Here is a 25,067-nt window from a genome sequence, read left to right as displayed (position 1 = left end):
TTAGATACAATCCGAAGAAGCGCGATTTCTTTTTTTGTGAAATAAAGTTGATCTCATTCATTAATTTTATTCAAATGGAAATGATACAGTTTTAAACTTATTACGGTACTCGTTTATTACGAAGAAATCAAATTATTAAAGCTCGAAATGAACTTTATAACTCATTTTCGGATTATTCACAATCTCCATTTCGATAATACGATTTAAAACGTGAGGAAAATAACTAAAATAAAGTGCTTTCAATGGACACTTAATTGGGATCAGAAATTCATCTAAAATTAAGTTTTGAAGTGAGACTTCTTTAGGCGCGTTGAGAGTAAAATTTCAAGGTCGCGACATGGCAATACCGTCAAGTCATGGAGTATAGTGCATTCGAGGAATTTCGGGTGGCGGAAAATTGTGAATACCACTTCAGCATCGTTTTATTGTGAGTATCGTGAAGGCATCGCATGCAAATAAACGGATTTGATAACAATATTATTCATATTTGTTTAATCAATAGTTACGTATTAATTTAACGTTATTACATTTACCCCGTCATCTGGAATTACCCTAATGCACCTTACGACAATTTTGGTATCTCTGAATCTTGCCAAAGTAGTTTCACTTCAGACACGTGTACTCGGCACACAGGATCTTTTTTTAATATTGTACTTTAAGAGATTTTTAGAGCCCACTTATTCTACTAATTCACGATACTTTTAAGTTTTAACCAACTTAATTGGACTATCAAGGACATAGTAATACTATATTCATAATGTATGCAATCATATAATTCGTAAGATAATGATCGTAGGGATAACGAAAATTAAATTCGAAAAGGGTAAAATAATATTCTAACAGTGCTCGACTATATCATTCAATTAACTCAAAATGTTTTTCCATTATGAAAATGTACTATTTTGTTAACACAAGAGTGAATACAAACATTTCAAATATTGTGCCAAAACATGTGTAGGTACTACGCCACAATTTCAAATAAAAGAAACGAATGTACACAAAAACTATAAAATATATTCTGTAGGTACCAAAAACATAATATACTACTAAATAAATACAAACAATTACAATACTTACTTAAAATAAATGAACAGTTTTACTGTTGTTTCACACATTACATTTTAATTTTTTCACTATTAGATAAACATTTTAAAAATTTACACCTTCGTTAATCCTACATCTATTTATTTGAATAATATCTATTATGTATTTCAACCTTTTTCTTTTTACCCTACTTAAGTTTTTTTATTATTTAAAAGTAAAAAATAAACTATTATTTATTTAATTTTAAAATTATTTATTTTAAACAAATTTTAAAACAGATGAAAATACAACATTCTATACAATCAAGTTATATTAATTTGTATTTTTTGGTATACCGGCTCCATAAAAGTCGTTGTAAAAAAATGACATATAGAAACGTCAAAAAGAACATTGGCATAAAAGAAACCCGCGAATAAAAAAAAAGAAAAACGAAAAGTCGCGCCATCACAAAATAATATCAAAGATGGTGTCGACTGTCGAGTGAACCAACCAGTGCTACGTCGTAGATGGACGTAGCCGCGCGTCGCGTTCGGGAACCGCTCCGCTCGAAAGAGAATACGAAATACAAACTCTTCACATTATAACTTTTTAATTTTCGAACGTTCAGTTATTTCTTTTTTTTCACATTCCAAACTTAAAAAGTAAGAATGTGGCATTGTACATGGATATAAAGAGTTGGATATAAAGTTAGTTGTTTTAGAAGTTATTTATTATTTTGTAAAATGAGTGTCGAGTTCATTAATTTATTCAAGACGGAAATTGAAAATGAACGAAATCAAAAAGGTAATTTATATTACTTAGGGCCGATTTTTCAATCCTTGTATAAAATTTACACTTCCAATCATTGAGATAATATTAATATGGAGTCGATACCGCCTACATCACATATGTTCCGCTCAACATACGTCATCTGGCGTAACTGCACTCAGTCGCTTGCTCCGCTCATTGGCGCGAACGTCACGCTCATTTTTTATTTGTTTTAAAGTGAAACGCATCAAATATGTCTACGTGTGTGTTACGATATTGCACAAATAATACAAAGAATACGGAAAAGTGCAAAGGAATAACTTTTCATCAGTAAGTAATTAGATAATAATTTTTAAAACTTAGTTAGAGCAAAATTTTTGGCGGGCGACATTTTGTCATAGATTAAAAATTTAAGATATGACATTGGGAATGAAATAAGTGTTGTTAGTAATATTTGCTGGCGTATATTTTTATAGTATAAAATAATAATTTTACATATTTAGAAAAGCATAGACTGGTTGTTAATTGAAAAAAGGTGAAATCATGAAATATGAAAATCAATTACTCAATCACCAATTTTTTTTGTTAATTGATTTTAATCAAGTTTTTAATTGATATTGTATAAGCTACTGACTTGAACGTATAATTGAATTATTATTTATTTATCTGCACTAATATTATAAAGAGGAAAACTTTGTTTGTTTGTTTGATTGTAATTAATAGGCTCATAAACTACTGGACCGATTTTGATGAAAGGAGAATGCCCATTTTTGGTACTGGTTTTTCTCATGCATCAAGACAACAATACTATTAAAAAAAAATCTCGGCAATTTAGAGGCCTTCTTACCATCGGAAAATATATTTTGAACAGGGAATGTTTTGTAAAATCTAATAAGACATGTAATTGTTTAGATCCATTATTATAGATTAATTAGTGTCCATTACAGGTTACCACGGTAACCAAGCGGTAACTTATTACATTTACTATGGTAAATAGCTAAATGTATTAATATCGATTATTGTTTTCATTGAATTATAAAAAAAAATCAATTAACATAAAATCACTCTTTAAGGTATTGTTTATACACTGTAGGTTGTTTTAACAAAGATAGTGAAGTAAAATAATATAAATATGTATATATAAAAAAAAAATTATTATGACATAGCTTGGTAGGTAACCAGTTATTTCTTATTTGTTTCTTTCTTCGAATATGTAGTGAAAAAATGATTCAAACAACAACAACAACAACAACATAAACCGAATTACATAAACCGAATAAAAACTCAATTGGCATTTTTTAAGTATATATTTAGGTTTTCTTGAAATCCGTCCCGGAAGATTTCTGGTGCCTACCTACACTAGCCGATGAACAGATAGACTTTGTCTGAAAGCATAAGCTCTACGCATAGATTAAATAATATGTTAAGTAATCGAAAAATAACCTATGGACGATAAAATGTTACCTAAATCACACATAAACCTAACTAAATCGGGGTTATTTAAGTTTTGAGGTTATTTCACATTTTTCTCAATATCTTGAAAACCCCTGTTTTTATCACAAAAAAATCAATTGGTAAAAATCTTTTGAATATCGAAGAACCCTCCAAAACCACTCTGGCATTGACGCAACACTGTACTGTGGTCCATACTTTCATGGGCATTCTCCTTTGGCACAGACAATCTTAAGACCCTGAGAAAGAACATAGGCTACTTTTTATTGCGAAATATGTGCCACGGGCGAAGCCGGGGCGGACTGCTAGTTCAGAGATAAGTAATTAATATTTTTTCTATTCAAGGTTTCCATGTCTGGGCCGTGAAGAAAGGGAAAAATTATTTTTTTTCTAAAAAAGGCTCAATTTGTAAGGAATAAAACTTCCCTGACTGAACCTAAAACACGAAAAAAATTAAATTATTCCATATGACGTCACTATTTACTTATATGCCAGATATAGTTAGCCCCGCGTAGTAAAGTCAGTTTATACCTAAAATAAATATTAAGTAAGTACAAAGAAAATTTCAAGTCAACGTGCATGTAATCAGTGGCACCCAATAAAATAGACAGAATGAAACAAAGTGTCGCCGCTATAGCGGTGAGTCAGTGACATCGCATAATCTATGACTGTCTAGCCGTCATTCGCGCGCCCCGCGCCGCCGCGCTTGGCGCACAGATTTTGTTCGTGATGTCTGCTCCATATTCATATTATCTCAATGCTTCCAATAAAGTATTACACGATAATATTAAAATGTCACAATATGTAAACTGTCAAATACTGGCAATTATAATACATTTCATAAAATATGGTAGTTTAATACGTTATCTACTAATAAGTTTTAACCAAGGATTGAAAAATCAGCCCATATTTATGTACTCGTGGATCTAAGTGTATTTAATATTTTGTACCTATATATTATTTGCTTGCGTGTACCGCCGCAATTTCATAAAATATTTAACGCATATCCACACAATGTGTATGTTATGTTTTTATTTGTATAAGGACTTTCCAGTAATATGTAATTTTATATATTCAATTTTATCCAAAAATCAAGATATCAACTAAATATAAGATATAGGTCTACCAGAATCTGATGGCATATTTATATTTAAGAAATATAAGATTTTCATGTGGCAACTTATTTGACAACTATCAAATTGGTTGTCAAATTATTTGTCTTTTTTCCAGTTGATGAATAATTTTTAGGATTTTGTCTAAAAAATCTTCGAAAATGTCGAAAAAGCCGCTGCGATCACAAGCAAGAGGTGTTGTTTAAAATGTGTATAGAAAAACATTCGATGAAGAAGGGTCAAACACATCACAATTTTCAATTTTGAAGATTTTATTGGTAAATTGGACTTACTCGTTTTGATACTTTAACCCATTGACCACCGAGCGCCCCGATCGGGGCACGACAACAATAGATTTCTATTGTGTCTGAGATTCTAGGGATTGATGGATTAAATTAAAAAATATTTTATGTAGGTAATTATAATATTGTTTGTTGATTAGAATATAATTTTATGAAAACTTATTACAGGAGTTTCCAATACGGCTATTCGTCAAGTCCAAGCTGTCCAAGTCAATTTTATAATGTAAGTTTCGTAAGTATCTGATAATACTTACGAAAATAAACATAGTTAAAAATAGACGGTTGCCTGGAAGAAATGGCTTATGGCCATAAGGCCGCCCACTGTATGCCGATTGTATCTTTTATTTTGTGTCGTCTTCATTTTGTATTTCCTATACAGTGAAGAATAAATAAATAGTTTGATTTTATTTTTATTTTATTTTATAAAAAATTATAAGCAGTTTTGATCTACATTATCATTATATCGATATTTTCAGATGGCATACTGGTAATGAATATACAAATATAGGTATGTGTAAATAATAATATGTATTACCTGTATAAAAGTAATATGTATAATTGTATATCATACATGTAAGTATGTACCTAGGGTCATTGCGCCTGTTCGCGTCCACCTGCCTATTCGCGTCCATTTTGCGGACATCTTTTAGAAAATTCACGAAAATAAGTATACTTTAAGTAAAATTGTAATAAGAAAAATTTCCGATAATACCTCAATGTATAAGAGACATGCACACATATTCAAAATATGCCTGCGGACCGCCTATCCTATTTAAAAAAATATTTAATTTTGGCTATTAAACGAGAGAGCTAAAACGCGCGGGATTTTGAAAAAAAAAATAGTGCGCAGCGTCGCGTTTGACTGTAAGTATCTTATTGTTAAATGTGAATTTTTGAATATGTAACTATTTCTTTACTTTGCTAACAAAACATGGAATAGTATGGATTATAAATCAGCTTATTTCTTTTACAATTAATAGCTAAAATAAGGTGGACGCGAATTACTACACCGAATTTGTACAACTTCCATTTTGCGTCCACGGTGGGCGCAAACTATACCTATAGTGCATAACAATAGAACATATTGCGTCCACATTGTTTTTCATTACGTAGCAATGAATTGTTTGTTAAATTAAGTAATTTAAAATAGATTGTAAATTTTGGACTAAGAACACAAATTGATAATTTAAATTTTCATTCAAATTAGCAAATTTTGATGCTATTTTTTCATTTTAAAAGGGGTATTCTGTGAATGAGACTTGATCATCAATTTGATATCCGTCCGTCAGTATGTCCGTCTGCCGGTCTATCTTTCTGTCAAGACCCTTTTTCTCAGTAACGCGTGGAGGTATAAAGCTGAAATTTATATTGAATACTCAAATCTACGGTCCCTTGAAGCAGTGAAAAAATCAAACTTATAAGCAAAAGATACAGCCGTTTATGCTGAAAATTTTCGCAAATTTCGTCATTCGCAAGGGAATCAAAACCTACTACCAGGGTACTTTACGTGAATACAGACACTTGAAGTTTGGTACGAAGCAACGTCTTATAGCACAAATAAGGGAAACATTGAAAAAAATAATCATTTACAGTTAAAACATACGAAAAAAACAGGTTAATACGGAAGCCTCGATGTGCAAGTCCCACTCGCATTTGGCCGGTTTTTATTAAATAGCTATTCGTAAATAAATAATTCATTAAAATCTATTTTTTATTTGCATTTATCTGATAAAATATCACTCTTAATTCCTTTTCTAAGCTGGTGGACGCGAACTGGTCCACGGGTGGACGCAAACTGGAATTTTTGGACGCAAACTGGGTAAAACGCCTAATTCTGCTATTTGTCTAGATAAATAAAAACTACATGATGTATCCAACACAATCGAAAGTAAATCTTAAAATAGACTATGTAATGAACACGTTACATAAATTTTGCGTTGAAATTTGTTCTGGAACATTTTTATTTTCTCCTTCAAACTTTCCAACTGCACTAAGTGGACGCGAACAGGCGCAATTACCCTACATAATATTAAGTGGATATATCATTATTAAGAACAGTATTGTCCACTTATGTAATGTGACTAATGATATTGAGATCAAAATAAAAATTAAGCAGTATCAAAATCGTTCAGTCCATTTTCCCCAGGGTTGCACACTCTAAATTTTGATTTCCCTAATTGCCATCAGATTCTGGTTTACCTATACAACATTCATGCCCGTTTTCACCAACAAACCGTAGTTTAAGTGTCACTTATTTCTATTTAGAGGATACCTAAGTCACAGACAATTATTGTACACCTTGAAACCAATAAATAAAGTTCGAGCTTAATAACTACATTTTATAAATACGTATCAAATACGTACGTAACTCAATTAAAACTTTTCACTACGTGTACTTAAATATTAAACCATGTGCTTTGGAATATTCGATACTTAATTACTAGAATGCCCAAAAGTATGGATGTATCGACTGAAATGATTTTTGTAGTCACGCGATGACCTTTGTAACGTAGGATATATGTGCGGTAATGTCTCAAATGTGTATTGACTGAATTTTAAATGTTCTAAATTGCTTGTGTAATGGATTTGGTTTAGACTGTGGCTAACAGTTATTGTAGAGAATATATAACTGAAAAGTTGTACCTAGTATAAAAAAACAAAAATGAAGTAGTTAAATATCTGACGGGACAAAATAAAAGGGTTGTAATACATGCAAGCAATTAAAATATTGTTTGTGCAGTCTTTTTATGAATAATTTCCTAAAGAACGCGCTATTTTTTATCAATTTTACTGTAAATTAGATTTAATTGTATCTTTTAGTTCTAACTACCATTTTTTATATTATCATTTAAATTTTGATCACCACCCGGTACAAGTTTTATTACATGGAAAAAGTTTGTCAGAACTAGTAATCCCTCTTAATTTTGAACGAGAAAAAACTAACTTCGTCGTAAGTTTAATCTGTTACAAGAGTTTAGGAATAAAACTTTTCAACATCCTATATTAGTATTCACTTACGTCATTTGTGAAAGCTTTATACCTATTATGATCTAGGTATATGTAACAGCTGTACCTCATTTTATCAATTTATTCCTTCGTTTATAAAAAGTTTTGATTTATATATCTATCTAATATCTAATATATATATTACTAGCGGTCCGCCCCGGCTTCGCCCGTGGTACATATGAAAAATAGATGTTGGCCGATTCTCAGACTTACCCGATATGCACAGAAAATTTCATGAGAATCGGTCCAGCCGTTTCGGAGGAGTATGCAGACTAACATTGTGACACGAGAATTTTATATATAAGACAAGATAAAGGCGAAAGTTTGTATGGATGTATGGATGTTTGTTACTCTTTCACGTAAAAACTACTGAACCGATTACAATGAAATTTAACACACATATAGAGGGTAACTTGGATTAACACATAGGATAGTTTTTATCCCGGAAATCCCACGGGAACGGGAACTATGCGGGTTTTCCTTTGCAAACGCGGGCGAAGCCGCGGGCGGAAATCTAGTACTCAATATTATAAAGCTGAAGAGTTTGTCTGTTTGTTTGAACGCGCTAATCTCAGAAACTACTGGTCTGATTTGAAAAAGTCTTTAGGTATTAGATAGCCCATTCATTGAGGATGCCTATAGGCTTATATATTATCATCACGCTAAGACCAACAGGAGCTGCCTACGCGGGTGAAACCGCGGAGCGCAGCTAGTTTCTTATATTAAATTTCGTAAAGAAATATTCTGCAGAAATATTTTAAGCTTAGCTTAGATTCCGCGCTATAAAGAAGTCCTTCTGTCGCCAACACCAGGGTTGATTAATTTTTGTAACTGTTGCTAAATAATCCCACGCAGCCCTAAATTCCTTGAAGTTCTATAATACCTGAATTATTATGACACAAAATTTTTCAGAATTTGTACCGTTACTAAATTTTTCTTTGAGGGTCGTTCTTTCACAAAGGTTATGAAAAGGTAAGGTTTTATCCACGAAGCAAAAGATAATGTACCTATCTGTTAATGTAAATTTAATGAGAGTGCTCATTAATAATAATTTCAGTAACTAAGCCCTTATTTAAAAACATGAATTAGGTCAATAGATGACGGTTTCCAAATTTTGTACTTACAAAAAATGCTACAATAGGAATATGGGTTGATTGTTAATTGAACATTTTTTTGAATGAACGTCTTATTTTTCTTTTAATGCTAATAATTATTAACTTTTAATTAAAAGAGAAATTTCACGGAAAACCTAACACTAAGTATGCACTCTTTTGAATGCTTTTAGTACATGGGAAATCTCAAAATGTTTCAATCCTTAAAATTGTGTTTCCTATACATGACCTGTGTATTTTTATAAAGAGCTAACAATATTAATTGCTCGACTTGTTGTTCTATTTAATTTAAAGATAACGTTTATATTAGCCAGAAAGTTTTCTAGGGCATGATTTTTAAATATGGTATTTCTTTTCCTAAATAAATAATTTATGCTCCGATAAATTTTTTCCATCGATCGTCGAGGCGCACAGACTCTAGGCATCGCCATATGGTGGACGTTCCATGTACCCGGACAAAGCGGTTCGGATCGACATTCTTCATCCGAACCGCGAGGGACTGGAACATGCTTCCTGAGTCTGTGTTCCCCGACGAGTACAATATGGGGGTCTTCAAGCGAAGAGTGAACGGGTACCTTCTAGGGAAGCGCGCTCCATCTTAGGCCACATCTCAGCTTACCATCAGGCGAGATCGTGGTCAAGCGCTTCCCTATCACACAATAAAAAAAAAAAAAAAAAAAATTGTTCATTATTAAATTAGATATGGGTCTTTGATAATAGATAGGGAGGCGAGGTAGCTAAATGGCGTAATTCAACGGCGTCGTCGAGACTTATCAAAATCGAAAGAGAAAATAATTTCGAAAAGAAAAGCTTCTATGGTAAAAACCATTTTAGCGGTGGGTTTGGCGTGTACGGATTTTCAAAAATGTAAAAAAAAACAGTTACTTGGGCATTCTCGAGCGCGTCAGATATTCATACTACGTGTGCCCCAAGTGCCTCTGATAACAACGGTATACTAATCTGCCGGTTTGCGTGGTGGGGCTAGGCATATAAATTCGTCAAAAATGCACAAAAAAAAAATTTACTCGAGCGCGTCAGATTTTCGGAAGGGGTGTTAATTAGGCCCCAAGAAAGCTTCCCTTAAAAAAACTGACGATTACGGCATGACGATAAGTTACGATGAATTTTTGAAAATGCAGAAAAAAAAAGTCCTTTTGAAATACTCGAGCGCATCAGATTTTCATAGGGGAGGTTTATCTAGGTATCCTGAAAGCATATTTTCTTAATCTGATAAAAATGTTGGTGGGTTCTCTTAATCTGACCGAAAAAGGTTTGTGGGTTTCTTTTTTTTAATCATCGTTATTTCATATCAATTTTTCTTACCACCCTCAGTTTTCGAGATATACTCAAAAAACCGGGAGTTTGAGTTTTTATGATGCTTCAAGTAAAAAAAAATTAAACTTTGGACAAAAATGAAAAGAGACCTTTTTTTGTAAAATAAAATTACCTTTTTTGTTTATTTAAACTTTTTTTTTTGAAAAAGTAAAGTTTGTGACTTATATGCTGCAACGCGTTTTTCGGAAGACGAAATGGCTCCTCCAGACTTCCGGTCATGCGGAAACCGGCAGATTTTGTGTTTTTAGTAAGTTTTAGATTATATTCTTCAAAATAAAAATAAAAAAAATCGCGCTCGAGAATGCCGGGTTAACGTTTTTTTTTACAAGTTCGTGACCCTATAACTCGGCGGCGTCAAGGACTTATGGTCAGATTAATTATATTTAGTCTTAAAACACTAAAATCAACCCCCAATATCTTAATCTGACGCGCTCGAGTATTTCAGACTATCGATTTTTTTTACTAATCTGATCGTCTATCCTGGGCGCGCGTCACTACATATAGAGCTAAATAGTGAAAAAGTTTGTTCTATTAGGTCTAAGGTATCTCTCATATCTTAAACTGCCACGCTCGAGTATTGCAGAAAATTCCCCTCTTCGCCTCCCTATCTATAACACGCGTACTGTGACATATCATTCATAATCATGGAACTGCTAAAGAACAATCTATAATGGACACTTGGGACTTTTATGTTTGTAATATTTTTTTAATATCTATCACAACTTGAATTAAAATATAGTATATATAGAAATCTTACCAATCATTATCTGATTCACAAGACTTTGTAATTAATCCTTAAAATACTTTCATTTTTGCAAGAATAAGGGAACCTCATTTTGGGAAATTTACATACCTATTGTATTATGATTTTTTTGTCCTCTCCTGTCATCCATAAAATCTAAATACAGCAATTTATGTTATACCGTTATACCATTGTTTTGGCTCACTGAAAACATATCAAAACTTTATTTATAAGAAGCAAAAGTTAAAATAAAAAATTGATCGCACATGTTCTATGTGTAGTGTGCACAAATCAGTAGGTACACCGAACAAATATTTTATTCAAATCGATCGATAAGCCTTCGTTCGGAACCATTGATTTTGCTGTCTGTTTATTTGATGTTCGCTTGTGACAGGTTTAAATGAAGTTACATGTATATCATTATTATTAATATAATTGTTATTTATCGTTTTTATCATATACATGTTTTATGAATTTAGTTTCTGTCTATTTAGTATTTATTATTTATACAGTGTGTTTAGATATTACTATTCATTTCAAAACCATTTTTTATTAGCCAGTGTCATTGGTATCGTGTTAACGCTTTCTTTTTCGAGAAATGAGGTAATTATTATTTTCAAAAATCTTGAGCATATTGTATTGACAACTTACTACACGTAAGTAGTAAAGACGTACTTGACAAATTGAAATTTTACGTATGTATGGGTATTCAAATATCTTTCTTATGTAAAATCTTTTTAGTATATTATACGTGCATGTATTTTATCATAAGAATTGATCGCATAAGTGTAAAGTTTATTCAAAATTAACCTCCGCTATTGTGTCATGTTAACTAAATTATATGGACGATAACGTTGGCATATAGTAATAACGCTCTTGCATGGTATACGCGACAGTTAATTTTATCGTAAATTGCACTTATGAGAAAATATTCTGATTTTATGAAAATTTAAAAAATAAAATACATAAGTAGATACTTTAAAAATATATTATAAAGGACGTGCAAATAATACCTATTTTTTTAAGTACATTTCAATAAAAATCTATAAATCCACCTTTTTCAGGAAACAATGTGTTAACAAATTATCATATAAACCAAAGATAATATAATACTATACTGGTACTATAAACATTTTTAAGATACGTTTTATTTCAATGAAATAGGTATCTAAGAAGTAATAAACAACATTTGTCATTTTATATAAATTTTTATGTCTTCAGAAAAATGCTTCTTTTGTGAAGACTCTCGAATGAAATCTTTTATTACCTAAGATCTAGGTTTTAATCGTAACATTATTGTGTGCGGTGAGTCTTCTAAAACCGCACAATGGTCTTTACAGCTTCACAATGACTTCAAAAGAACTATTAAAACGAGAAATAATCAATGTACATAATCCATTTAGGTACTGTGTTGCGAAAGTAGATATATTTAAACTCAAACTCAAACTCAAACATTCATTTATTCAATTAGACTACTATTTAGTAGCACTTTCGAATCGTCATTACATAAGTATTTTTAACATTTACCACCGATTCGATTTATTATTGAAAAATGATTAAATGCGTGTTAATATAGAGTTACGAGAAAATGAAATACTTGGTGCTTATTAATATTTGATTAGTATTACCTATTTTAAACACGTCCATTTACCTCGCGTCTTTAGATAAAACTCATTCATAAAAATTCCGGCTATACCGTGTTCAGGTAAATTTATCCCAAAATGGAACGTTTACGGAATACACCTTTACGGAAATGAAAATATGTGTTAACGTCAGAGGGACGTGCATACAGGAATATAATACAAAGCTTCAACAAAAGAAATTCCCTCGTTTACTGAAGGACGCTAACACGCAGCGAGATGCCGCGGATTCTTAGCCGGCCACGGAATCTCATAATGAAAACCTTCGTCAAAAGGCTAAATTAACAGCCTTCTATAACAAGTGAAGGGTCGTTATTTCGAGTGTAGTCTAACCGTTTGCGAGCTATTTGAGAAACTCCAGGAATGTAAGGTGAAATTGTATTCGTTGCGCCTATTTTATATTTGAGAAACTAAAATTAAATAGAAAGAGCTGGAACTGAAGGTTTTGTGATAAATCTCTCTAAATTGCGTTTGACAACCTACCTACAAAGGATACATTGTTAGGTAATATAAAAGGACAGACATTTAGCAGACTGATTATTATGATCGCGAATTCAAATATTATAATTAAGAGCTAGCCGTGGGCACAGTACCTATGTATCTTGAAAAGCGTTGTTAAGATTTCCCGCCCTTGGTTAAATATTCGTGTGTTATTGAAATTTGAAATACTCGATTTCGTCACGTGATTGTCGCAGTGATTACTGATTACTATATTGAAGCGCGGGTAAAAGTATGTTACCTTAAAAACGTGTATTCCTAGTGAACAAGACATATGCTGAAGATTGAATTCTCACCTCACCTTAATATTTCGCTTTTGCTCCTACATGACATTAATTAATGTGAAATATGAAGTGAACATTAAAAAAGCCAAGAGAATTCGAACAAATGATAAGACCTTAACATTTTAACATGTTTGTAATCCTCTTTACACGCAATACATTTCACAAAGATTTTGTAATTGATTGATTTGTTTGGGTGTTGGATGCGTTTGAAGTCTAATAATAGTTTGATGCTTCTGCTTTCTATTTCAAGACATGAAGGATAAATCTGCGTAACTGTTTTATATTAAATAATTAACGTCTGGTTGTATATTTTAAGAACAAAATTGTGAATACGAATAATAATAAGAAGAATATATAATGTAAAAAAAAACATTTTATTTTCCATCATATTTTGTTGACACTTTGTCTTTAAAAATATGTATTATTTATTTTAAACTGAGTTATAACAAGATTATAGTAACACCGCTTCCACGATAGGTTTCACTGTTGTGAGTAACAAGCTGCCACATTATTTACATCTATACATATAATAAATCTGTAGAAGGGTCAATTCTGTACATTGAAAATATTGAAAAAATAAATAGCAGGGGGTGTTACTGGATCGATACCAAACCCAAATATGTAATTAAATAAATTTTTGTCTGTCTGTCTGTCTGTCTGTCTGTCTTTCTGTCTGTCTGTCTGTCTGTATGTGAAGGCATCACGTAAAAACTAACGGTTCGATTTAGATGAAACTTTGTATAATTATACCTTATTATCCTGGGCATAAAATAGGATACTTTTTATCCCGGACAAATAGGTAGAAAAAAATAAATCTTAATTTTTCTTAATTTTTCCGCGCGGACGGAGTCGCGGGCGTAAGCTAGTTGAAAATATTATCATAACATTATACTAATATAGCAAAATAAATACGACTCTATTACCATAAAAAATAAGTTGATAATCGATATTTTTAGTATAACTTCTCATTCGCCATTATCCCAAAGTAAACTCTTATCTTTGATATTGATAAAGAAGAAAAACGGAATAAGCATATTTTTCGAGCATATTGTCTCTTCGTAAAGGGACCGTTATTGATAGGACCCCACTTTAAATGTAATAATGCCAACGTAAAATATCCACTGTTTAAACGTAGTTCTGTATAAAAATTTGGGGACATGTAACTTATTTACCGACTACCGTGGACGAAATCTTCAATGACGATGTTAAGTACTACAAATTATCATGTTGGAATGTTTATAAAAAAAAGAAGATCCAGACAGAATAGGGGATCTCCTATTAGGTATATTTTTTACGGTGACCTAACTATTGATATGAAAATTTAAAGTTCTATTTCTAATTTAATTTAATTTAATTTAATCCATTTATTATAAGAACATCATAGGTCAACTTGTTAGTAATTTCTTAGTTACTATGTTAGTACATTATATTAAACTATCATAAAAATAAATAAAAATAAAAATTGTTTATTTCTTTTAAACAAGTTTTCATCTTGGGTTGGAGGGAAATGCCTTGTGTTAGAAGGCGCTTCTCTTCCATAACAATATAAGCTGTATCTGACAAGCTATTGTAAATTAAATATTAACCCTATTCAATTCCTGCATGTATTCTAGACAGTAAACTTCGCGCATACGTGAGTACTCACGAATTAAATTGTGATGCATGAAATCTCGCCTCACATGAACATGATCCTCGCATAATTCCACAACAGGATCTGCCACGAACGCTTAACTTGTAATTTGTTACGCGAGCTCAGCTCACGTGAATTTTCACCGAATAAATGAAATACCAGGTTACCATTTAACACATTCACTTCCCAAAGGATATACTTATGAATCGTGTACCTATTTCTTTTAACACCAGAAGACACGTCTGTTCGTTTGCTACTCTATACCATAACAAAACCCATAATGTCGTATAGCAGTATTATTTCCACTGAGATTAAGTGATGACGCTACCTATATAGTCATATTCCCATTCTGAAAATAATACTGCTTAAAAATATCATGGTACAAGGACAGGGTGTTACCATGATGTCTTTAAGCAGTATTATTTCCAGTATGGTAAAGTGATGACGTTAGAAAACCTATATAGCGCTGTCAGTTTTCCACATTGGTAATAAATAATAATAATGCTAAAATATCATGGTACAGGGGCAGGTGATCCTAAAATCATTACGCTGGATAATGAGCACTCGATTCGAGTACAATTCGGGAAATTATGACGTATTCATGAGCGGAGAATTCGAGACGTGTAAATGTAATTTATGAATTCCAGAGAGAATTTTTAATGAGCGATTTACTTTCTATACATAGCAAATGTGTCATATAAAAATTTGTTGGAAAATAAGGGCGTTTGTCCACTACAAGGAATTTTACGGTCCGGCATTCCGATTTTTTACGGTCCGGTATGGCACGCCATTAATCTAAATACTAGCTTGTGCACTATACGTAATTTTACTGTCCGACATTTTACTTTTCCCTATTCCGGATGGTTTTTTGTGTCTACGAGTCGCTGTAGGTATAATAATTGTTTTCGAATGCCCACTTGCTTGGATTTTACTCTTTATACTGCATATGCCAATTGAAAGCAAGCTCTTGTTTTACTTTCTTTTAGTTGGCAATGAGATTTGAGAAGTCGGTATTGTTATTTTATATACATTGACCAAGCATTGACCTATAAAAATTTAATTATTATCTAAGTAAGTGTTGGTAAGTTAAAGTTCAAGTGGGAATAGCTTTAGCTCCTCGTTACCGATTAAAATAAATAAGTGAAACACGCATTTTAAATCTCTTACGGAACTTTACTTTTTATTACAACGAAGTAATATAATATTTCACCTTCTATATTTTTTACTCGTTTCTTGTAAAATGCAAAAACAATCATTTATGATAGAATTATACCGCCAAACTTCCTTGAACTGTACCGCACTGATCCGAGTAAAGACGGACAGGTGCACAAGCAATTCATCGGTTTTTTCATGCCACACCGGACCGTAAAAAATCGGAATGCCGGACAGTAAAATTCCTTGTAGTGCACAAGCGCCCTAAAGGTTATATTGAATAAAGGTACCTACTCCCGTAAATAAAACAAGTAAATGGTTGGAAAATATTACTTGAAATATATCCTCAACAATTGTATTAATGTCCGTATGAATGAATTTATTTACAATCAATATACCTATCACGTTATGTTACTACTTTATCTGAAATCATATTATTTGTACTGAATAATTAAAATTGTTGACGTAGGTTAGGTTAGAATCATAAATCATGTTTTGGTAATGTAATCTAAACACACCATATTTAATACGTCATCAGTGGTAGAACTACGCATAATTTATGCTCATGAAACCAAATATAGTCATTATAAATCCATCATGAGCGATAATGATATGCATTTCTATATTTTTATTGTATTATATGGTCAAGTATTCTTATATCTCGGATACTATCAAACTTTTTATCACATTGCAATTTTATAACACAGATGTCATTGTTTTATTTCAATAGTAGAAAACAATGAGGCATTCTCTTAAACAAAGCTACAGTAATGAATTTTGTTAAAAAAGTAATAAAGTCGTTTTGACCGCAATTCGGCTCGGAGGCCGATTTCAACGCAGACCAAGCCAAATAAAAAAGTTACGGGCTAGTTAGAGGCGCTGGCTGTTAAAAAAGAAACTTAAAAACGTTATTCCTTTTTCTTTAGAAGATATGAAACGTAGAATATCACTGGGAAATTTTTCGATGTGGATTTATTGAATTCAGTCGTAGTTAGCGCTTTCAGAACAATGCGAAACGAAATAAAGAACTTCAAACGTAACTTCGATCTTATCGTTGTTTGTCACTTTGTGCTGTACCAAGTTCGTTTTACTTGCTTTATTTTGTTAGGAATTTACTCAGCTTATTTTTTAAACAATGCCGCTACCGTCAAAATATTCCTTTACTCCATTGTCTACGGAGTCATTGTCTATCCTGCCGGCTTATTTTGTTTTTCATAATTTCATATAGGTTATGTTTTATTAATAGATAATGCAGTTATTTCACTTCTTCACTGTGATAATGTGAAGTACATTTTAACATTTTATAATGGATTCTGAAAAACGAAAAATCTTATACAATTTTATTTTAGCCACAAATATATATTATGTATTTAAACTTTCATCTAGTCACGTCTTGTGTAGGATATCTCTCTGTAAATTAGTCACGCTAACAAAGCGTTGGACAGCCTTTGAAATGTTTTGTGGGGCTTACAAAAATGTCCAGATTTAGACATTCTCTATGTACACCGGGCTAATTACAGTCCAAGTAATTTCAACTTAAACGGATGGACTTTTAGGGACTTTAAAGTAACCCCGCGTAAAAATAATTGTATTGTCCCGAATAAACGTAATTTAAAAGTCAAACTTTTTTGAGAGATTTCAATAATATATTTTAATATTTTTCTGGAAATACATTGGAAATTTCGGATATTTGTTCAATTACAATACGTGAAATAGAACGCAGGTGGTATTAAAATAAAATATCCAGTCTAATTTCGATCAACTGCACGTGCAACGAGCGAATCGAGTGGATAATGCGAAAATACTATACGATTTTACATAAGTATTATAGAAGAATTTGTACTGTTTTAGAGAACTGAAAGTTTTTTGACCCGAAATAAATATTTTTCAATAAGTTATGCTGTGTTTAAATTATAATATGTATTAGCTAGATATATTAGCTATATTTGATTGAATAGATATGATTGCAATTTCGTGACTTCAGATCATAATTATTAATTACTTACCTATATGCACTGTCCAAAAATTTATAATTTTACAACTAATCTCCTAAAAGTATTTGAACTTATACATGTAACTTAGTGCATTAATCAAGGTAAAATCTCACTGTAAAATATAAACATAAAACAACTAACTAGTTCCAAAACATAAATGAGGGTAGCAGATAAAGTCCCCAGTTATTGTAAGCATTTTGCGTTCTGCACAGGTGTGGGACAGCTAAAGTAAAATATTATACAAAGCATTGCCCAGAGGTAACACTTTGTTTACTTTATTAACTAGTTCTATGAAGACATGCTGTGGAAAAATTACGTGGAATTTTTTAAAGGGAAAAGCTCTGTTTAATACGTATCTAACATTTTAAAAAGGTAAAAGCAAGAACTTATTTTGTAAAAGATTTTAATTATCATACAGATGAATTGAAAATATTCTAGTTTTAAAATAATTGTTACATTATAAAATGTTGTTTCTATGGTATTTTAGTTTATAATGTTATAACAAGTAACAAGCTACTTTCTCATTACAGTAATTAATTTTGAGAGTATCTCCCGATAAGAAAGATCATTAATTAACTTATTATATTTCATTAAGAAAATACTTTCTCCGTCACTATTAGAATAATTCGTGCTAAAATTTGTCAGAAAAGTTAATAGGTAATTCATTTTTTGGTAGAAATAGGCTGTTAGAGGTTTATTTGTCGAATAAATCATTTTTTTTTAATGATTTATTGTGAGATTTATGAACTTTTAAAAACCTTTCAACTATTGAAAAAAACACTACACACCACTTTAAAGGCAATAAGTGAGGGTTGCCAACTATCAATAAAAGGGAATGGTCAATAAAACTAACATAAACCCGCAAACTCAACTATCGGTAAATCCATTGGGTCAATGAATTTGTATGTTCAATTTAAACCCCTTAAAAGTCCTTTAGCTTTCAGTTATTCTTGGTATTACAAAATAAATCTAAGATGCAATGTTTATAAAACAAAGTCTGACGGGCGCTAACCCTAGAGAGACATTCTAGTCACGAACCTAGTTGAGCCACTGCGGTTTCCATTTAACAACGAGGTATTACTTTATCCAACTGAGTTACAAGACCATTTTTATCTGCCGCCTACGCTAAAAGGCAACGAACTTTTTAATCACAGATCAAAGATTTTCCTATTGGATATAGTCTCATTAAAGGATCGAAGTTATTTGCTACTTTATTTACGTAGGATAAATTAAATGGTGTGAATGAAGAAGTGCTATATATCTCTTAATTAAAACCGACTTTTCGGTTTGTTGCTCGCGAGTTTGAAAATCAGACAAGTCGACGGAGTTTACATGTGATATGAATCTTTATAGCAGTGTCGTATACTTAGAATCGTATTTACGGTTCTGCAATAAGGATTTTAATTCAATTTAATTTTGAAAGCTCTTCAAAGGTTAATGCTGTAACTTTTCACGTGAATAATTAGCCCACTCAGATTTTTTTATAATAAAAAAACGATAGAGATAAACGTAAGAACTGAGTACATAATTGTATATATTTATTGAAATATTAAACTGTGAACCACGCTTAAAATTCAAATAGGACAGTTATTTTTCTTTATTACGTACGGCTTTTAATATTATATAAACTGCATAAGATAAGTAAAGTTAAAATATGAAAGGGTTGGAGATATTTAAGAAGATACTGTGCCAATTGGCACAATTTCGAAGGTTCTTTTTTTATCTCATATACGAAATTTGTTTTATAACATAATTTAACATTAATAAATTGGTTTAAAAATTACAGAAAAAAAAGGCCACAATAGTTACCTATCTTATATAAATTCATGAAACTATACTATATATCTATTAATTATTAATTACCTATTAAATAACATTATACTTGTTATATTAAAAACGAATCGAAAGAAGATACCATTTTATTATTACACTTCATATTTTTATATTTACCAAATAACTAGTGGAGAGTTTTCGATTCAATTTATCGAAAGGCTGAAAATAATAATAAATGAATACACGTTGTCCTTCTTATAATATATCATTAGACGAAGCGACAGTGAAATAAATAACCAAGCTATTTCAAAATCAATGTCCTAAGCCTGTGGTTATTTTCGAAGCATACATTATAATTTTGAAAGACCCTCAATATGTAAACGACTTTTAAAGAGAGTTTTATGAATAGAACGTACTATTGAATTTATATTTTTTTGGTTTTTATGGCATTCAAATGATTTATAAATATAAATATTTCTATTCTTTATAAATTTATAGAACGTACTATTTTCAGACAAGCATGTTTTATTAATTTTTTCCAATTGTATTTTGAGAAAAATACATGTATTTTTAGTCAAATTAAGTAGGTCAAACACTGCAATAATGTATCATGCTAGACGCGTAATTTTAAAATATTCTGAAAAAGCGGCAATGCTAAACTGAGCATTCATTTGATTTATATCTACATTTTATTAAAAACAAATAAGTATTGCATTTACGAACAAATAAACAAACGAGTATAAAGAGTATTGGCACCCTCTCGATTAAACAATGTTTTAACATCCGATATCAAATACACGTGTACCTACACTATCAATTTCAAATTAAATTTGTAAACATCCGTAGGTATTAAGATGAACAGACACACCAATTAGCTACTTCGCAAAGTTTAATTATTTCAAACAACTAGCTCCGTTGCTAGCTTCGTTAGAGACCTGAAACTTATGGCTCCGTTTATTTGTTCTGATTATCGTGAAGTGTTATGGCCTGGCAAAACTAGCCTACTTTTGCGGGTCTAGGGTTTAGTTTTTATTCTTTGCTGGTCTAGGGTTTAGTTTTTATATATTTTTGCTCGGTTGGTACTATTTTCAATTAACCCAATGTGAAATTATTTACGCACAATACTGAACTATATTTTTTAGATGCTGAAAATGCCTATTGTTTTATACAATAACTGTATAAATAAGCCTAAATTGGTCAATTTGATCTATTTAAATTTAAGATAGTAGCGTACTTTAATATAAATTATTAAAATATGTTCTCATCTCAATGTCTTTAGTCTTTACCCAACTCGAAAATTATCCATCGAAATTATGTATAACGTATTAAATAATTAAAATAAACTTGCAATACCAAAAAAATACTGGTTCCCCAATTTTTTTATTCTTAGATTTTCAAATTCTCACTTCTTACGTTCACAAAGGGTATATAATTCCAATTCTCACAAGCCGAGGACTGTTAGTAACCCAATTACCAAGGAAGCCTGCCACCGACGACCATACAGAACATGCGTATGAATGTAATTATCCCAGTATATTATACCGGCTTACTGGCCTTATCTTAGCACTGCTTGAGCGAATTTGCTTGCATAAATCTGATAAATTGTTATTTATTACTCATAAAGTTAACCAAAATCATACGTTTGTAAAGCTAATTACTTACTTATAAAGTAAGAATTTACAAATAATATCAATTTTTATTATCAACAACAGAATTTGGTGTTGTTTACATTATAATATTATGTAATTGTTATAAACGAAGTGAATCCAACTGAATTACACAGTCATTTAAATATCAAACCAATCAAACTGCGCTTTACTAGCGCGGTCACTTCACATCGATATTATAATTATAATCTAAACAAACATGGATTATATAAAACCACTAACCTTAATTTCCTTCCTTTTCTGGGTCGGTTCGTTGCCGTTGTTTGCAGAACGATGCACGCCATGCCACAGGCTATGGTAACTGTTGAAGCAGTAAAGCTGGGCTTTGGCCTTTTTTTTTATGCTATAGGATAGCAAACGAGCGATGCGTCGCCTGGTGTTAAGCGATACACGCCGCCCATGAGCATCCACTCCACTGGGAAGTGGATGTGTTGCTATCCTCAAAGGGATTTGGAAGGAGTAGGTTGAAGGGGCGAGGATGGGAGGGAATGAGGATAGGGAAGGAGAGGATAGGTAGGGGACGGGAAGGGATGTGGGCCTCCGGACCCCTCACTCACCGTACGGAACGCGACAGTAAACTGTCACTATGGCGCCGATATTCTGTGAGGGTGTGGTACCTTCCCCGGTGCGAGCGTGACCCAATTCGTGCCGAAGCATGCTCGACTCCCACTATCAATGTCCTATGTCACCAATGGATATGTAGACTTTCCAACAGATAATCTATGAATAATATTTATTTATGAATATTTGCTAACTGTTTCACAACTTCTGGATGTTCATCTTATCTGCCAGTACAAATGAAAACAAATATTTAAAAAATTGTCAACAAAGACGTTAAATATGTATATCAACGATTTTATCAACAAGTGGAAAATATGACCTTAAATTAAAGCTATAAAATAAAAACACCTACTATCATCGATTGTCGACTGACAACGAAGCAGATTACAGACTTTTAATTTACAAAAAATGAGGGTAGACATACCATACATTTACATAATTAGTTGAAGCGCCAATTTCATAGCTACCTCCTTCACGGAGGTAGCTGTGAATCACTACATAGTATAAAACAAAGTCGCTTTCTCTGTTCCTATGTCCCTTTGTATGCTTATAAAACTATACGCGTCAATAGAGTGATCCAAGAGGAAGGTTTTAGACAAAGCGGGCGAAGCCGCGGGCGGTAGTTTTTTAAATAAATTGTTTTCAACATAAACTTTTATAAGTACAGACACTTTTTGAAAATAGAATAAACAATTATTAAATTATTCTACCACAATTATTTATTTGCTACTACTAAAAAGTTATTAATCTATCACTTAGTAAAATTTTGACAAGTTTTTTTATTACTTCTAACAATAAAATTATATTGTTTACCTAAATGAATATCACCTGTTTTTATAGTCCCACCGGAGGTGATTCTGTATATTCCAATGCAAGATTTATCAGGAAAAAAATGTCTGAAAAACACAAACATTTTTTAGGCGACCTTCACTTCCACCTCAACAGCATATTCACGTCTTCATTCAATATTCATCTCTATTTTTCGTACATTTTTAACATACGCTGATACTTAGGTATGGCAAAATGTTCTCGGGTAAAGATAATATATCTTCTACATTATTACTTCTACGAGGCGTAAGTATCAATCCTCTTACGATCTAAGGTGATCGTAACATCCTGAATAACTAATAGGCCTTTTTTTAACTTTTTAGTTTGAGTTGTTAATTCCGTTGGTCAACCACGCTTTCTCACGCGTACTCGCGCGTTATAACCTAGATAATAATATTATCCTCTGCTTCCTCTAAGCCTTTTGTTTAATTTTTAATAGAAATAGATCCTTTGAGGATATACAAATACAATGATATGCGAAGTAAGCTCAAATGGTTGCCGATTCGTTTGCGGAGGGATGCACATGCTCTTCAACTACTGTATCGAATTTTATTCGATCCTAAAACACCAACGTACCTCAAGGAAAGATTTGAGTTTAGAGGCCATTGTAGCGAGGTTCGTTCAACTGAAAGGTTGAGGATAATAATGCCTCCACATTGCACTCATTTTTATGATGAACGCTACTAAACTATGGAATTCCCTGCCAGATTCTATTAAAAATGCTCAATCCTTAAAAAGTTTTAAAACTATGGTTAAAGCTCATTTCCTTAGTCATAGCCAAACATAATATTTACTTATATTATATACTTATTATTAATTATTATGTATTATGTCATATTATGGTATTTTGTAATTCTCTTTCCCTTTCACTATTTATTATCAATAACAATATAAATATGTATGTGTATGTTTTCCCTACTATTATTATTAATTATTGCACTACCCATTTATTTTATTTTATACATTTTCCTCTACTGTACCAAAGGTTGTCTGGAAGGAATCGCTCTCTAAAGCGATAAGACCGCCATTTGTACTTAGTTTAAGCTATATTTAAGTGTCTGTATTTCTTTTTTATTCTCTTTAAGTGCAATAAAGAATTAATAAATAAATAAATAAATGATAACCCTTAATTTATGAATTACTACTATAAAAAATAAATTAGATATTATTTATGCTTTCTTGATTAATATTTTTTTTTTACAGAAAACAAAGACTGGATGAGAGGAAGCCGAACGCTGCAGCTGGTTGCAAAACGTTACAGATCCAGAAGGGGACGAGCGAAAAGACAGATAGGTACCTATTTCTATAAAGCAATTCTCAGAGATGTAAAAGTCTATAAAAAAATAACAACAACAGAGATGAGTGATTTTAGATCGAGGTTCATTTAGATATATTTTTATACTCTGATAATTGTATTAAAAGTACCTACTTATATTTGTAAGAGTTAAAGTGGTCAACCACTTCATCAACAATGATCAATCATTGTTGATGATGTTGTATCTTTTCAAAAAAAATTGATGCAAAATTCGATTACGAGGCGGGACTCGAACCCGCATTCTTTCGAGAGATTTTTTTCTATTTATAAATTTATATTTATAAAGCATTTGAATGCCATAATACCAAAAATATCAAATTTATGCAATACGATATTTTATCTAGTATCGTATAGACTTTAACTAGAAAATTTAAATTAGATAGCCTAGATTGTGGAATGAACTTCATTAAGTTCATTTGAGTATAGCATAAAATATTTCTACGTCTAGAAATTAAAATAAACGTGAAACACCCGTATTTTAATATTCCAGTAAGACAATACATTTTCATTAATAGCATTAAGACACTAAGTAGTGTAGTATATTTAACCATAGCTATTCTGGTATAATTTCATAACCACACTTGTTCCAAGAATTCTTAAGAAAACAATAACTAAACGTAAAAGGTTGTAAGTATTAAGAATTGTTTTTTTCTCAGATAATTTTCTCACGAAAACTTTATTGCCTTGAAAAACGAACGGGAATGCTGGGTTTGCTTCACCTAAACCTGTAACAAGTTTGGATTAGAATTCCTAGAATATCTTTCTACAGCTCAGAATACCAAGATAAAATCTGCAATAGGAGCTGATGCAATAAATTAAGACATGTAGAGAGAAAAAACTTTCTTAATTACTGACTGACATACCTACTAAGGT

At 31.6% G+C, this 25,067-nt stretch overlaps 2 protein-coding genes across 3 annotated transcripts in view; one reads left to right on the top strand and one right to left on the bottom strand.

The window, feature by feature from the left end:
• The window catches only part of LOC123696480 (probable cytochrome P450 49a1), an 86,783-nt gene extending 64,994 nt beyond the window's left edge, over positions 1-21,789 (bottom strand). The window contains exon 1 of the mRNA XM_045642659.1: positions 21,713-21,789. Coding sequence (XP_045498615.1) covers positions 21,713-21,774 — 62 coding nt within the window. The 5' untranslated portion in view covers positions 21,775-21,789. The remainder of the gene's footprint in view (positions 1-21,712) is intronic.
• The window catches only part of LOC123696479, a 49,881-nt gene continuing 26,376 nt past the window's right edge, over positions 1,563-25,067 (top strand). For both annotated transcript variants that reach the window (XM_045642658.1, XM_045642657.1), the window contains exons 1-2: positions 1,563-1,827; positions 24,083-24,172. In XM_045642658.1, coding sequence (XP_045498614.1) covers positions 1,767-1,827; positions 24,083-24,172 — 151 coding nt within the window. In that variant the 5' untranslated portion in view covers positions 1,563-1,766. The remainder of the gene's footprint in view (positions 1,828-24,082; positions 24,173-25,067) is intronic.

Source organism: Colias croceus, chromosome 12 (assembly GCF_905220415.1).
Source record: "Colias croceus chromosome 12, ilColCroc2.1".
In the NCBI taxonomy this organism is placed as follows: Eukaryota; Metazoa; Arthropoda; class Insecta; order Lepidoptera; family Pieridae; genus Colias; species Colias croceus.
This window is presented reverse-complemented; position numbering and strand designations above follow the sequence as displayed.